Source organism: Molossus molossus, unplaced genomic scaffold, assembly GCF_014108415.1.
Source record: "Molossus molossus isolate mMolMol1 unplaced genomic scaffold, mMolMol1.p scaffold_m16_p_8, whole genome shotgun sequence".
Taxonomy (NCBI): Eukaryota; Metazoa; Chordata; class Mammalia; order Chiroptera; family Molossidae; genus Molossus; species Molossus molossus.
In genome coordinates, this window is record NW_023425402.1 from 54,032,340 (window position 1) to 54,049,471 (window position 17,132).

The window sequence follows — 17,132 nt, forward strand, 5'->3', positions numbered from 1 at the left end:
GTGCACTCCGGACAGACAGCCTCCGCGGTCCTGGAGACGCGAAGGCCTAAATTCACAGACTGCTCATTTTGGTGGGATTTTTTATTTGGGTTTTTTTAATTTTATTAAATTATACTTAACATATATTAGTTTCAGGTATACAGTAAAGTAATCACCTTATATATATAAGTAATCACCTTATAAAGTAATATATACCTTATAAAGTAATCACCACAATTCTGGGAACCTTCTGGCACTGAACAAAATTATTACACTATTATATTGACTGTATTTCCTGTGTTGTACATTACGTCATCATTCACAGATTTCTTTAAACCGAAGTTTAGAAATGTTTTAATAGTAGACCTTAGACCTGCATCTTCTTATCTACCTGATAACATACCTCTTGATGTACATTGAATGACATAGTTTTCTTTTTCATGCCCTAAGCCAGAGATTCTTTTTTCTTGCAATGAAGTTGTCTTAATTTGGTGGTCACAGTGCCCAACATTTCTGTTTTACCCTTGGAGTATTTAAATCCAGAATTAGGTTGTGTTGAAAAGATATTTAATGCCTGTTTATCAAATATACAGTGTAGTTATAAGCAAATGGTAGATTCAAATTAATTTAAAATTTTTAGGTTTTCAAAAATTGTGTTGACAAAATTTGTTCAGAGACCGTGATCAATTAAATTTATAGTAATTTTGTCTGGAGGTTGTATTTTTCTGTTATGTCAGGAAAGAGCATAGATATAAACCACTTTAAATCCTTCTTGAAACAATTCTGGGAATATGTCAATCATTCAGAAGTAGTAGAGTATAGCGTGATGAACACAGATATGAAATTGGAAACCAAGATTAAGTCTTAACTTTATCACTTTATCCATATGAGGATGAGGTCTGGGATGTGTATAATATGTGTTCCCCTCTTTCTGTTTGGGCCTCTTCCAGTCTCCTCATCCATCTCTCCTTTCTTCCTCACTATTCCCTGTCTTGCCCCTCAGTCATACGTAGGCAGACACACACCACCCCATTTCCACATTCCCTCCGAAACTCCTGAGCTGGCTAATTCTTTGTATTTCTCCAATAATAAAAGTCTGCCCCTCGATTCTCTCCAACCATATCTTTTCAGATTTCTGCTTCTTTCATCAACACGATGTTTTACTATCAGTGTCTGCAGGATTTCCTTCTCAGCTGTGTTCCAGTTCTCTTTCCTCAGCTTCCTCAAACACCAGTTCAGGGTCTTCATCTCCATCCCAGCCAAACCACTCTAGCTGCCACCTCCCTGATACCACCCTGTGACTCTCCTCTCTGACCGCAGCATCTCGACCAGTCAGCTCAGCTGAACATTTCCGTTACTCATTGGACCTGGAATCCTTATGCTTTTCTCAGCCATGAGCTCAGTCTCTTATTCCCTTGCCTCCCTAGACAACATTGCCCTGGGGTTGACCTTTTCAGCAGTGATGTCACCAGTAGGCTAAAATCTGTCATCTCTCTGGGTAACTATCAACATCTGAATTCTCTGCTTCAACACCCAAATTAATCATAACCATTATTGCTGGAAAAAAATCATAAAACATTACTAGTTGCTTCTCTAATTTCTAATTGTTTCTAATAATGTCTATAATTATTGTTTTAAGAGCATGCTTTTGAAACTCACTGCTGTGCTAGTTTTTATTTACATCATTAATTCCCCCAGTACTTATTCCAGACCTTTTCATTCTTCTTTACAGTACACTTTCTCCCAGCACAAAACATCACCTTCAACTTACAGAAATGATTGAGACCCTGTAATGTGAGTGCTATCATGGTCCATTCTCTTCATCCCAGAGCTCTCTCTTTCCATTGACTGAGTGTGTGAGGTCTCCAGGGACTGGCTGAAGCCTCTATTTTCTGCGAGGCCTTGTCCCCACACCCCAGCAGCAGAAACCTCATCTTCCTCTGATTCCAAGAGGGTCTTTTCTCTCTGCAGCTTATTCTGTGCTTCGAGTATGCTGCCTTCTTTTTTGACTTAGGTTTTCCTGCCTCCGACCTCAGACATATTACAGACCACCTGGGAAGGTAGCAGGGGAACTTTATAAAAATAAGTAGCAATACCGTATAAGTATATCGGCATTTTATTGATAAAAGATTAAAGCTCACAGAAGACAGACACAAGCCTAATCAAACTCCTTGATTTTTCAGATGAGAAAAATGAATACCAGTGATTAAGTGATTTGCCTAAAGTCTCACAGTTAACTGAAAGGCACAACACTCTGAGCTGCCAGGCTAAGTCTCTCTCTAGTACACCACACAGTCTTCAACCCAGTGCCAAGTGTTTGTACTTATTGTTAAACTTGTTGTTTGCTTTAAGCACTGTCTTGTCAGAAGAGCTTCTCAAAGTTCCATTTTACCTACGAGCACATTTAGCATAGGATATTTTGTCTACTACAGGACCCCTTGGGAATGTCACGCAACCTTTCTCGCATCCTGACCTTTATAGGCAGTATCCTGTACTAGTTCAAAGTAAGCACTTCAGCCAAGCACCCCAGAACTGGAACCCCAGCTACACCCATTCACCAGCACTTGCCTCCGCAGGCAGGCGTGCTTTTTAACCTCTAAACCGGGTTAAATTCAGTAACCCACAGTAAATGGTTATCAGAGTGTCTGACAAATAGTACACATTTAACAAATGACCACTCCAATAACGATTATTTCAGTAGTGCCTGGAGAGTGCCTTAAATGTCCTCCCCTCCTGGTCCTCTCCTGCCTTCAGAGTTCTCGTCCCCACGCAATCCCACTCCGCCGTCCTCCCTCCTGGTCCTCTCCTGCTTCAGAGTTCTTGTCCCCACGCAACCCCACTCCGCCGTCCTCCCTCCTGGTCCTCTCCTGCTTCAGAGTTCTTGTCCCCACGCAACCCCACTCCGCCGTCCTCCCTCCTGGTCCTCTCCTGCTTCAGAGTTCTCGTCCCCACGCAACCCCACTCCGCCGTCCTCCCCTCCTGGTCCTCTCCTGCTTCAGAGTTCTCGTCCCCACGCAATCCCACTCCGCCGTCCTCCCTCCCGGTCCTCTCCTGCTTCAGAGTTCTCGTCCCCACGCAATCCCACTCCGCCGTCCTCCCTCCCGGTCCTCTCCTGCTTCAGAGTTCTCGTCCCCACGCAATCCCACTCCGCCGTCCTCCCTCCCGGTCCTCTCCTGCTTCAGAGTTCTCGTCCCCACGCAATCCCACTCCGCCGTCCTCCCTCCCGGTCCTCTCCTGCTTCAGAGTTCTCATCCCCACGCAATCCCACTCCGCCGTCCTCCCTCCCGGTCCTCTCCTGCTTCAGAGTTCTCGTCCCCACGCAACCCCACTCCGCCGTCCTCCCTCCCGGTCCTCTCCTGCTTCAGAGTTCTCATCCCCACGCAATCCCACTCCGCCGTCCTCCCTCCCGGTCCTCTCCTGCTTCAGAGTTCTCGTCCCCACGCAATCCCACTCCGCCGTCCTCCCTCCCGGTCCTCTCCTGCTTCAGAGTTCTCGTCCCCACGCAATCCCACTCCGCCGTCCTCCCTCCTGGTCCTCTCCTGCTTCAGAGTCCTCGTCCCCACGCAATCCCACTCCGCCGTCCTCCCCTCCTGGTCCTCTCCTGCTTCAGAGTCCTCGTCCCCACGCAATCCCACTCCGCCGTCCTCCCTCCTGGTCCTCTCCTGCTTCAGAGTTCTCGTCCCCACGCAACCCCACTCCGCCGTCCTCCCTCCTGGTCCTCTCCTGCTTCAGAGTTCTCGTCCCCACGCAACCCCACTCTGCCGTCCTCCCCTCCTGGTCCTCTCCTGCTTCAGAGTTCTCGTCCCCACGCAATCCCACTCCGCCGTCCTCACCGCTGCCCCTAAGCTGCTCCTTTTAACTCTTTTGGGCGCCTACTTTGTGCCCAAGGTTTCTAAGTCCATACTGCTGGCTCATACTCTCTCTCCAGAGCTCACTTTAACCTGGACTTCTCCCGTGGCTTTGTAGTGGCACCTTGGTTAAAACTCATCACCTGCTCTCTTATAAATAAATGACAGCCCCATGCTTTATGTTAATTGCAATAAGGTTTTAATTGTAGTGTAATTTTATAAACACATACAGTACTATAAGTCATGTTTTCATTCTGTCGCAGCTGGACTTGACGAGGAATTCTTAATCAACAGTCAGTTAAAATGGATTCCAACTTAGTAGGAGAGAGTCTCATGCACAGAGTCAGCCCTCATCCATTCGTCCCTGTATTTAGAGTCATTAGCTCTGCCTGGGAGGTAGCATGCCCAGTAGGAAATGGATTAGCAGTAAACGGGGAATGAGTATTTGCCTAAGGTTAATGCTAAGCTGGTAAAAGTGTCCACACGTATTTCTCTTCAGTGTACTAAAACAACCTTTTGTTGTTGAGTATTATATATCTGTAGAGGACTCAGGTCCTCGGAGTGACCTGGGAGCTGAGCAGTGATCTCTGGCTGTTACCAAAGCCCCACTTAGGGAGGAGCATATACCTACGAATCCTTACCTACCAGGACAACTGCTGTCAAAGATAGTGAGACACAGGGAGTCCATCCCAGGCTCAGGCTGCCAGGACCCTCGGGCCCATTTACATGGACCTTCCTTGGCCCCGCCCCTTCGGGTGTGTACCTGAGAAGAGTAACGTGACTTGTCCACTCAGACTGAGAACCAAACCCACATCCTCCAGTTTGGCCTGAGCTGCAGGGTCTGCCTTTGGCCCTGTCCCTGGCTTCCTTGTAATTCACACCTCTCCTAATGACTGCCCATTCCATGCACCTGCTCCCAACCTTGCGTCCCTGCCCCTGAAGCCTTGTACTACTCAATGCAGAAATCAATACCAAAGGGCCCCCCAAAAAAGTCCCTTTTAGAGAGAATGGATTGTTTTCAGGTGTCCTTTTTACTTCATCATAGAAGAACTTTAAAAACAGGAACCTGTTGGCCCCGGCCAGTGTGGCTTAGTTGGTTGAGCATTGTCCCATGTGCCGAGAAGTCACCAGTTTGATTCCTGGTCAGGGCACATGCCCAGGTTGTGGGATCCATCCCCAGTAGGGAGTGTGCCAGGAGGCAGCCAATCAAAAATTTCTCTCTTTCTCCTTCTCCCTTCCCCTCTCTCTAAAAAATCAATAAAAACATTTTTTTTTTTAAAAATGGGTACCTGTTTATTGTCCTCTGCTGTGTTCCAGGCAATATATTAGATACCTTACACTGCATTATCTCATTTCACCCTAATAGCACCTCCATAAGGAGATATAATACCCTTTCTAAAAATGAGAAATTTATCGTGTTAGAGTAAGATTTCCCAAAATTTACAAATAGTAAGTAGGACCAAACTAGGATTCAAACCTATGTCTATCTGACTTCAAAGCTGGTAATTTTTTCCCTACACTCTACTGCCTTTGGGAGATGCACAATAAGTTAGGCAGAATGTTGTTATAATTGTTGTAATGAAATTTTTACTGATAAAAGGTATTTCTTGAGTGCACTGCACCAAGAGCAGAGTGGCAACGAATATTTCCAGATTCTTGCTGTCAAGGAGCCTGTAGTTTAAAGCAGATGTGTCAACAAAGACTCACAACAGGACAGTGGCGGCAGGTGTCAAGAGCAGTAGACATACAGGAAAAGAAGTACCTGCAATCCATCTGGAAGAATTAGGGAGACTTCACAGGAAGGAGTAGCATTTCAGCCAGACTTGAGGGATGAACAGGAAGTCCCCAGGTAGATGACATCAGGGAGCAGGGCCTGTAAAAAGAGAACATTAAGAGCCAGGGCAAATGTGGGAAATTGGCAGTAACTTAGTGTAGGAAGGGGCCCGAGTGATATGCCAGGAACAAACAGGTCATAGGGTGTAGACTGTCTGCAGAGAGGCTTCTTAGCTTTTGTCTTTGCAAAGCCACTGAAGTAATTTAAGCAGAGAAATTAAGTGATTAGTTTCACTTCTGTAAAAATTTACTTTGGTAACAATATAAAATATGAATTGAAGAAAAGTGAGATGAGAATGAGAATAAAGGGATGTTTATAATATTTCAGGTGAGCTGGTGAAGGTCTGCACTGAGCCAGTGGGGGGGTGGGGGCCACAGAAGACAAGACAGGCCAGGGAGCAGCTGAGCAGAGAACAAAGACATGGAGCCCTTGGCTCGCCGCATCTGAGGTCACAGAACCTTCCGTTATCCCAGATCACTGGCCTCCCCACCTGCCTTCTCTCCAAATTAAAACAAGATAAATAATAGTTTCCAATTCATGATACGAATTTTCATTTACTTCATGTAAGCAATCACTTTGCATGATTTTTTACATTTTCACATCTGGATTGTACAATGAAAAATTGTGGGGAACTCTCATAAATTTTATGAAATCTTTCAACTTGATCATGAAAACTTCAAAGTTAAAAACATATGGTTCATCCATCCAACTCTTCTAGTATGTGAGGTTCTGGTCTGGAATTTATTTCCAGTCAACTTGTAATGTAAAATCACAAGTAAAATCACCATAGTTACTCCACATTACAACTTCTAACATCATCATGATACTGGATTAGATATAATTATTCATTTCTCTTTCCCTTTGCTCTTCTCTTAGAGAACTCACGACTTGTGACTTGTGAACCAATGCCTTTCTTTTTTATCTGAGTGATGTTTATCATGACTTGCTTGTCTCATGCACTTCAAAGAAAGGCAGGGTGTTTTAATCAGCTCTGCAGAAAAATAGGAAAAACAGAAGTGGATTTTCCCTCCATCTATGAACATGTATATTTGTACATGTATACACTTTGTTGTACACACATATGCATACATATAAAGATGTCTGTTGTGCCAGTACTCGGGCTGTGTGATGTATAATTAGTGTACTCATGCGCACTCAAGACCAGTTTGACCATATTAATCATGATATCCAGAAACTCTGGCCTATTTCCCTGGAATGTATACGAAAAGACCACAGATTGGTTTAGCCAGATGCTTTTAAAACTATTTCACTTTCTGTAAATTAGGGAGCATAAAATACAAAATTCAAAACATAGAAGAAAAATGTGTCTGTCTCAATATTAGTAAGTAGTATGGCAAATTAATATTACTAAAAAAATATAACGTCAAAATTATTCGTAAAAATCTGCCAGTAGATTTTGTACATTTGATAAATATTTTATTATTGGTGAGATATTTACTATTAATGTCATCTTAAGCATATACTTGGTATATCTGATTTCTCTTACTTTAATCTCTTCATGTCCCAAAACCAGAGAAAACGCCCCTAAAACTGTATAAAGTAGCTGCTTTGGATCATATTAACTTACGTGTCTTGAAGTCAGCATTCTCCAGAATCTAATTTAATTGAAATAGCTTTGCCTGTGTAAACTTTTCCTTTGTTTAAATAAGATTTCACTGTTTAGTTTTGCCTTAAGCAAATGCAGCATTTGTTTGTCCATAAAACATTAGATTAAATGTATGGACTAATATGAATAGCTTCTCATTACTCCAGTGTACCACTGGCACTTGCTCCCTTTGCTACTGTGTGGTATATTATTTTCTTTGAAAACCAGGGCTCTGTCTTTAGCTTTCTTTGGAGGGAAAGTAAATTTTTGGCATGGAAACTTACTATCACTTTACCATTAATGATTTTAAATTTGGGAAAGACGACCTGAGATTTACTATTTAAACAAGCTGCTAATGCTCTTGATACCATGAATTATATAGGTATTTGCTCTCAGAGGACACTGAATTTTCCTCTTTGTTTTATTGCTGTGTACCAGTATTGTCTGGCTATCTTTACTGCCCTAAAAGGTTAAACATCTGGCACTTTGTAGGAAGCGCTGTGCAATAAAGGCTGTGGGAGGTTGTTTGTTTCCTTCAGTCCAACTCTGGTTCACTTTCTGGTTTCAGTTTTCATTTATCCATTTAGAGGTGTGATGCTTGGGGGCTTTTTTTTGTTTTTTGTTAAAGCTGACATCAGACCCCAGTGGAGAGGGCACATGCCCTGGTATCCTTGTAACTTGTGCATTTTTCCTGTCCAGGCAATGCTCGACGTGGCTGCAAATCAGGGCTGGCTGGTGACCGCCCTGAACATCACCAATCTGGTTCAGATGGTGATCCAGGGTCGGTGGCTGAAAGACTCTTCTCTTCTTACAATCCCAAACATAGAACAACACCATCTTCACATTTTCAGGTAATTGTTTTAATTTTCAATGTAATTGGTTTCTAACTTTCAAAAAAATTATTTTCTTTATATATGTGATCACTTGACTTTTCAGGTTGTGCCTAGGGTATTGATTCTTTACAGTGAAAAATGCCCCTGCTCCCCAGAGGGAGATGTGACCCAGTGATGCGACATTCTCACTTGGAATCTGATCCTGTCCCAAGATGAACCACTGTTCGTTTTAACCTCCTAGTAAATTGTTTTCCACTTGCAACATTGGATACATTTCTATTTTAGCTGTGTTTATTCCTTTAAAGTATCAAGGTTTATTTTAAAGGATGATAAACTGCTTTGTGGTCTACAGCAAAATAAATGACCAATTTCTGTTATTGCAGAATAATAGATTTGAGGGATCTGAAATCCATTGTCAAAGTAAATTGTGCATCTCCAAAATGTTCAAAACTGGGTAGTTATTTATACTAACAGCTCAAGATATAATCTGTGCTTAAAAGATGAGTTTATATTATTGTTAAATTTTTTAACCCTTGGATCCTATGTACATGGCTCCACATACTTTAACAAGGGAAAGAACAGTACACATTACAAGCAAAGTTGGCAATGTTTGGGTGAAAATGTTTCTTTCACACCAGTTCAGAGATAACTTTGCAGCCACAATGTTGCTTCGCAGTCATGTAGACAAGCAAAACAGTCTGACTACAGGTTGTTGTCAAGGACCCTCTACCTCTAGTCAGCTGGACCAGGAGTGGCAGTCATTTGAGGCATCTAGATACAGATACTGACCAGAATCTCAGTCACACAGGGGTCTCCTCAGGAAAGTCCCTCGATTTTGTCTCAAGTGGGTTCCAGGGTCGTTGTTTCCATGATGCTGAGTCCCCACCCTGGGCTGTCCCTTGGAACCCAAAAGGCACATTCAGAGAGAGAGCCATACCAGCAGCAGGTGGCATGAGGGGAAAAGCAGATATCTCATATGTCTGAAGCTCAGTTTCGGGAACCCTTCCAATGTGGTACTAAGAGTTATGGGAGTTGGGTTTCAGTAGTGAAGCAGGCATATAAGGGTACTTACCTAACACAGCACGCAAGCCTGTTATGGAAGCTGCTGGGGCTGAGGAGACTTGGTCCAGTTCTTTGCTGTCACCCTGAAAAGTGCTATATTTCTGTGATTTTAATATATGTTTCTTTTTGTTGTATAAGCAGCAAATATAGATTAAGATTTAGGTGGAGTACACTTCTGGGGATTGGCATTATTTATACTATATATCTCAAAGATTCCCAAAATGTACTTTTAATTGTATGTTCCCAGCTATTTACAATGAAAACTTATTTGAGCGATTACATTAGAGTCATGTGTCTACATCCATTAAAAACATGAAAAGGCTTCAGTTCAGTACTTTATCCATGTAGAAGCATTAGTACACATTAGTGCCTTCCTGTAGAAAGACACTGCTGTCTGTGAACCCTAACTATTCCCTGAGCTCACATATGATTTGCCCATTTTATGTACTGATAGTGATACTGCCTTGGATTGAAATCTTCAAGAATGAGGGCTGGCCCTGGTCAGGTGGCTCAGTTGGTTGGCACACCATCCCATTCATCAAAAGGTTGCAGGTTCAATTACCACTCAGGGCACATACGGGTGGCAATTGAAGTTTCTCTCTCACATCAATGTTTCTCTCTCTCCCTTTCTCTCTCTCTAGAAATCAGTGAAAGCATATCCTTGGGTGAGGATTCAAAAAAAAAAAAATATGCAAGCTGATTTTGAAACTTACAAATAATGGCCTTTAAAAAGTTTTTTAAACTATTCAAATTTTATAAGCCGGGATTGTCAGAAAATCTCATTTGTGCTATGCAATAATTATTTGGTTGGTGTTGTTATTTCCTAGGAAATGGAACCCAGGTAGCAAAGGCCCACGTGCTGGCTCCCATGGCTTCATCGAGTGCCTTCCTGAACTGGTCCATGTCTGTGGAGGGAAAGACCATGTGTTCAGCTCCATGATAGAAAATGAGCTACCCGCTGCAAAACTGAAGCAGGTCAGACCATCCCTTCCATGTTTTCAAGCTCCCTTACTCGGTCTGGGACTTTATACTCGGAGTTTTCTAACTTAGAGCATTGGTATTGGAGTTAGACTCACCTGGATTTAAATTCTGTCCACTAATTACCAACCATGATTATAAATAGGAAAACAACATACCTGTCTCATGAAGTTCTTATGAAAATTAAGCAACATTATTATGAAAATTTCTTTATGTAGTTCCTGATACAGAATAAGAGTTCAATAAATGATATTAAAGATAATGGCAGTAACAGTAATTCGAAGTAGCACTGGCTTTATTGGAGGTTGTTTCAGTAGCTGGCTGAGAAATGTTGATGATGGTGTGTCCGTCACTAAGCCATGTTACCCAGCAGCCCTTCCCAGCCCTTCAGGGTGATTTTTCTTAATTTACGCTTGGCCATATTTTCATGCAATTCCTCCAGTTACTTTTTTATGCTCCCCCTCTTTATTTTAACCACTTTATTGTAACTAGATTCTAAAGTATTTCTTCAAATAACCTCTTTATCTGTATACCATATAACTTAGCTAGAAAGCTAAGTCTTTGTTGAGAAAACAACATAAATCATCTATTCAAACCATCTTTTTGGAAAAGCCAGAAAGATGAATGAATGATGCCAGAACTGTTTGGCATATCTAGACATTTAAGTCTTAAGCAGTTTTACCCTAAACATGTCAAAGTAAACATTCAGGATTTGTTGCGTAATTAACATACTGACTTGTAAATGCAGGTATTAAAATAAACTTCTGAACCATGTCATTTTTTTTTCCAGTGGAACTTATTTTTGAGCAAGACTAGGAAAAAGTGTAACAGGCATTAAAGTCTGATTGTTCAATTTCTGTTGAACCCAAAATTGGCACCAAAAACTATTTAAATATTCATAGTAAGTGCCTACCTTTCTAACTAAATTACCATCAAAATTATGAATAAAAACAATGTATTTAAATCAAAATAAGGTTTCCATGAACAGCAATAGATTTCTAACATAGCATACATTGATTTCAAGCCAAGTTTTAGATGTGATGAAAAATTAGAACATTGTTATAATTAGTTCAGGGAGAACTCAGAAGTAAACTTACTTAATTTATTTGCATAAATTGCCATTCTGTTATCTTTGAAACCAAATGCAAATTGGCTCAGTCTGATATGATGATGGTTATTTGGCTCAAAAGTGCTTCAATATGCAGAGCAATCTGGTGCTGGCTCTGCAGTGAGGCGATCCCAGGTAACATACAAATCCTGAATTATTCCAGAAATTAGTATGTTTAAAGCATCAATTTAAGTGCTAATTGCAGTAGTAATGAGAAAAAGCAGTACGACTGTGAGATTTGCATCTTCTGCCCCATCAGTATGCTTGGAACGGCTGCTGACTGGCAGAGGATTTGGCTGCTAATTAAATAATTGTATGCATGGCAATGCTCCTGCCTGATTCAATAGATGAAGATTAATCCTCAGATAAATATGTTTGGCTGGTATTGAAATGTCTTAGCAGTTTCTGTAAAAATAGCCCATGTTTTATATACATATGTGCATGTGTGTGTACACACACATACACACCCAACAAATATATGTATATACACTGAGGGTGAAAAATAATAATAAGTGCTACCAAAAGAATGCCCAAATGTAAACACCAGATCTGACTTTTGTAAAGTAAAATCCCAATGTGTTGCTAATAACTTAAAATGTATTGGTAACTAATTTAATGGTATCATGAAGAAACATGAAGACTTGCTTTATGTGCTAAATGTTACTTGTGCTGTCTCACGAATTTAAATGCTTTACAGAAATTGTGTATTGAACTGTCCCCCCTTGGTCACTTTTCCACTCTGGCCAGTGCTGGTGAATAGCAGGTAGTACATACAGCTTCTGGACTTGGTGACTGTTGGTTCCAGCAGCGGAGAGGCCATCATTTGTTACCTTGAAGCACAGTGGAGACAAGTCTGTAGCTTGACGATTTCGAGATCTATTCCAGACATAATTTCAGAATCACAAGACAAGTTATAAAATTGGATTAGATTGAAAATTTGCATTGCATTCACTGTTTTTGTTTTTGTTTTTAATTCCAAAGGGGTAGTTTGATTTATCAGGGCTATTTATTTCAATTAGGTATACTCAGCAGTACTAAAGTCTTAACAAACAGTAAATCAAAGCCTGTAAGCAATTATAAGGTATATATTAAAGAATGACAGGAAAACCAAAATTAAAGTATTCATGTACTTTTAAAAATTAACTTAGAGGAGCCCTGGCCGGTTTGGCTCAGCGGTTAGAGCGTCAGCCGGTGGTCCAGAGAGACCCGGGTTCGGTTTCCGCTAAGGGCACGTACCTCCGTTGCAGTTTTTCCCTGGCCCCGGTTGGGGTTGTACGGGAGACAGCCACTCGAGGTGTTCCTTTCACGTCGATGTTTCTCTCTCTCTCTCTCCCTCCCACTCTGAGCAAAAATAGAAAAATGTCCTCGGGTGAGGATAAAAAAAAAACCTTAGAGGGGAACAACTAATAAAATAACCAATATAGTGAGAGGTTTTCTTCACTGATAGAGCCACATAATTGTAAATGAAAAGAAAAGGTGACAATTATCTGAGACATCAAGTTTATTTTGTTAACATCCTTTCTGTAGACTTAGAAAGTCACTCATTCATCCGTTCATTGATGATGAGCAGTTACCATTTGCATACCAATTTCTCACAAATATCTTTCAATTTAAAGAATAAGAATAAAATTGATAAAGTATTTCTACCCCTTTACAATGTGTCATTTTAATTGGTATTCTCAATATGATAATGACAAAAATATACATTTGTTTCTAGACGGAAGCCTGAGCTTATAAGGCCCCTTATGATATGCAGACATACAGAAATCTTTTCCTTTCAGAATAAATTTAGAATATAGACCAAAAAAAAAAAAACATTTTGCACAATAAGTGGTCAATGGGTAATATTGACTGGCATCAACGATTGCATCACATTTTTAAAGTTACTCTTTCATCCCTAAGCAATGCTCTCCACCTTGGAAGTCACATAAATATTAATATAGAGGCTTCTCTAAAACAAACCAGGTTAACGACAAACATTTTTAAACTTATGTTTTAGTATAGTCAGTAGCCACTCAATATCTAGGAGGGATTTACAATAAAAAAATTATTATTTACAATAATAATAAAGTGGTTGCAAGTTTGATAATGATTAATTTTTTTTAGTTGCCTTTAAAAGGACTTTAAACTACGAAGATTAAAAGCGTAGTAATTTTACACACAGTGAGTGCAGTAAAACTGGAAAATCTGAACACGGGCTATGGATTGTATCAATGTCAATATCCTGGCATTAATATTATACTTTAGTTTTGAAAAATGCTGCCATTGGGGGGAACCAGGGAAATGGTACACAGGATCTCTGTGTTATTTCTTATGACTGCGCTGACTCCCAACTTAATCTCAAAGCAGAGGTCGATTCTTTTTAAGTACACTATTTTTTAGTTGATTGGTGCATTTCAAATGAACCATTCCTTTATTATCTTTTCTTTCTTTTTTCTTTCAGGCATGGAATTTCTTATCTCACTTGCCAGTGATAGATGTTGGCTTAAGTGTCAAAGGCTGGTGGGATGACTCAGTGGAAGGACACAGTGAACTTTCTATCACAACTCTGACCTCAGACAAGCGCAATGACAACAAATGGATCAAATTGCATGCTGATCAAGAGTATGTGCTTCAAGTCAGCTTGCAGAGAGCCCACGTTGGGTTCCACAAGGTATAGTGTTTGGTTTCCATTCTCAGATGCTTCACACCAGATACCAGCATGCGCCACCCCACATACCTTTTCCATTACTAATGCGTCCGTGTCATTCATGAATCCCTCTTTCTCAACTGGCCTTAGGCACCAAGTCAGTCCTGTGGAATAAGCCCGTTCTCCTCATGTGCCAATGTTCAACCCCAGAATATCGACCGTGTGTGATCATGTGTCACCTGGGGTGTTTTTCTCAAAATGCAGCCTGTAGACTCGGTGCAGCAGAATTTCCTGGAGTGTCTTTCAGAGCACAGATTCCTGGCCCCCTCCAGACAGTCAGCATCAGCAGCTCAGGAGTCTGCCCAGGTGGCTTTTTAAGGACACTGGAGTCTGGAAAGCGCTGCCCTGGAAGCACTTTGTTATACGGGACCCACATTGGGCTGGATGTTGATGAGAGCACAGCTTCACCCATAGCTCCGGGAATCTGACTAAGACACTGAGCTGCCCTGCACCTCAGTTGCCACATCTGCCTCTTCCTCCCGTGAAATGCAGAGGCGAGAGCTTTGGCGTGTTCATGCAGGCCCAAGATGTACAGTGCTTTTACCTTACGTGACTGTGCTCTTTTCTGTTGCCCATGATATCAAATTAATTATTGGGCCCTCTGAGGCTATGAGTACGTCCCATGTGGCCAGATCTGGTTTTAGTACCATAAGAATCGAACTAAGAAAGAAGTTGCCGTCTCTTTAGCTAGGTGGGCTTTCCTGTGTCTGGAATGAGCCCACGGGAGTGAGGCTGCAGTCCATTCCCACTGCCTCCTCTGTCCTCACACACAGCATGGTCGGTGACTTCTTACTGTTACAACGTCTTGTCAGTTCACGTCCCACCTCGTGACTTCTAGTTCTAAAAACCAGTCTGTAGGTATGAACTGATTGGCCTCTGGCTTTTCAGAGGCTTTAATATAAGCATTTGTAGATGACATAATAGATCCCAACTTACCAAAAAAGTAATAATCATACAGGAAAATCATGGGGGAAAAACCTAAGATTTTTTAAACTTAATATTGTTTCAATTAGATCCAATCCTGCCAAAATAAACGCTCCAAATTTTGTTTATAAATGCTGTAAAAATACATTACTCTCTGTCCTCTCTTTTAAAATGCCTTAAGTGAAACAAGTCCCTCCAAAATATAAAGTCTGAATGAGAGCATGTCTTTATTAGTACATGTCATTATTAGCGCATTTTATGCCATAAAGTTATTGTCTTAAAAGTTCACTAAAATAATCTTGTATTTTGTAATCTTGATCTAAAATAAAGACTTAAAGTGCTGTTATTATGGTGATATCTAATCTTGGGTTGTGATATCTTACAAATTGCTTGGCTTACGGTTTCTCACTCCTCAGAGAAAGGAATTTTCAGTGTTACCATATTATAACCTGTGCTTCTTTTTGTGAGTTTTATTCTTGGGTGGCAAGAAGGTGTTTATAGGATATAGTGCTTATTTTCTTGAAGTCCAGAGTCTCGTCTTGATTGCCTCCCCCTCCCTAAGTATTAGTTTCTTATGAATACATCTTTGGAAGATTTGGTTAACCGGGTTTATCTGTTTGTTCATCTGCAAATGGGACATTAGTATCATTTATAAGAATAGTGTGAGAATTTATTAAATTGATGTCAAGATTTGGTCGGGGCTTTCTGCTCCAATTAAACGAACCAAAATATTCTGTTGGTTATAGCCACAAAATAGTGTTTTAAAAATCTTGAAAAAAGATAAGTGATAGCATATCCAAGACACCAAACCAGAAAATTAAAAACATCCCAGATACATAGACTGAGCTGTGTAGATTTATGGCCTTTTAATCACAACCAAGTGTTATAAAAGGTCTAGAAATTATTAATGCTTTTTTTTTTTTCTTTTTTGCTGGTTTACAGGGAAAGCAAGACAGCCATGCAGTTACCCCTCGGTTTCCCAAACTAAAAGATGAAGGATGGTTTTTGATATTAGGAGAAGTGGATAAGAGAGAACTTATTGCTTTGAAAAGAGTAGGGTATGTTCGAAATCATCATGTCGTTTCCATCTCTTTCTATACCCCCGAAGTACCTGGAAGGTAAGCAGAACCTTACCACCAAAATTCTGAAAGAGTGAGCTATGACTGTGGTTGGGAATGGGGTTTTCCATTTGTGTTCTGTTTATGCCTTAGGTATATCTACACACTGTATCTCATGAGCGACTGCTACCTTGGCCTGGACCAGCAGTATGACATCCATCTCCACGTCACACCAGCGAGCACTTCCGAGCAAGTCCGTGAGGAGGTCTCCAGTGCCTCCGCCGCCCTGCAAGGGAAGTAACCCGACCCGAACAGTTACTTGAAAGAAGCGGTTAAGGAGTCTGGCTGTTTCGTCACCTAGACAGAGTCGAATTACTTGATGTTTGCCTTGGTGGAATCAACTTCTAACCTCAAGACACCCAGGAAATTGATAGTGGCTGCAGTCAATTTCAACACACGTTAACTGCAGTGGCCTTTTAACAAACGTTGCCTTTGATAACTATCTTCATGGATTTTCTGATATGTAAAATCAATTCTCGTGTAGGAGAATTTTTCGATTTGTGTATATCGAGATTATTATATAGGAATCATCCATCAAATTTACATTGCACAGTGTATTGTTTACAAGAATATTAGCTTCTTTTTTTTCCTAAGGAAAACTACACTGAGGCGTGACAGTGTTAGAATTTGCTGTACAGATTTCCAACCCTGCGGCACACAATCTATAAGACGCCCGTATGGTGGTACACAATGTGTCTTGTTAGCAAACATTGACACTTTGCCACAGGTAGAAATAATTTCAAGGATTTCTTATAGTCACGAGTGTTAGCAATATATGAGGTAAAGTCTCATTACAGGGCTCAGCAATGATGAAAACAGAATATGTTGATCTTAGAAAATGTGGATATGATAACTAGTGGAAATAAAAGATTTAGATTGCCACTTCCAGACAGGCTGGCTCAGTTATTCCTCTTGCTTTCTTCCCCATTACAGTACGTACTCTTCTGTTCTTCTTTTCATTTCCTCCTGCTGAAAACTTCACCCCACTGTCTGCTGGCAGGTGAGTGTACACGAGGAGAGAAGGGTAGTGATGTGCTGCGGCTCGTGCGGAGCGCGTGGTCCGCTCTGACCTCATCTTCTCCCGGCGGCTCCGAGCTGAGCAGCACGGTCGGCCCCCCGGTCGGCTTTCACCTGCGGTGAAGGAAAGGGCTCC

The 17,132-nt window shown here is 41.1% G+C and overlaps 1 protein-coding gene across 2 annotated transcripts in view; it reads left to right on the plus strand.

Annotated features, from left to right (window-relative positions):
* Positions 1–16,865, plus strand: part of ASCC3 (activating signal cointegrator 1 complex subunit 3) — a 303,300-nt gene extending 286,435 nt beyond the window's left edge. For both annotated transcript variants that reach the window (XM_036248171.1, XM_036248170.1), the window contains 5 exons: positions 7,967–8,118; positions 9,990–10,137; positions 13,692–13,901; positions 15,804–15,979; positions 16,073–16,865. In XM_036248171.1, coding sequence (XP_036104064.1) covers positions 7,967–8,118; positions 9,990–10,137; positions 13,692–13,901; positions 15,804–15,979; positions 16,073–16,220 — 834 coding nt within the window. In that variant the 3' untranslated portion in view covers positions 16,221–16,865. The remainder of the gene's footprint in view (positions 1–7,966; positions 8,119–9,989; positions 10,138–13,691; positions 13,902–15,803; positions 15,980–16,072) is intronic.
* The last annotated feature ends 267 nt before the right edge of the window (positions 16,866–17,132 follow it).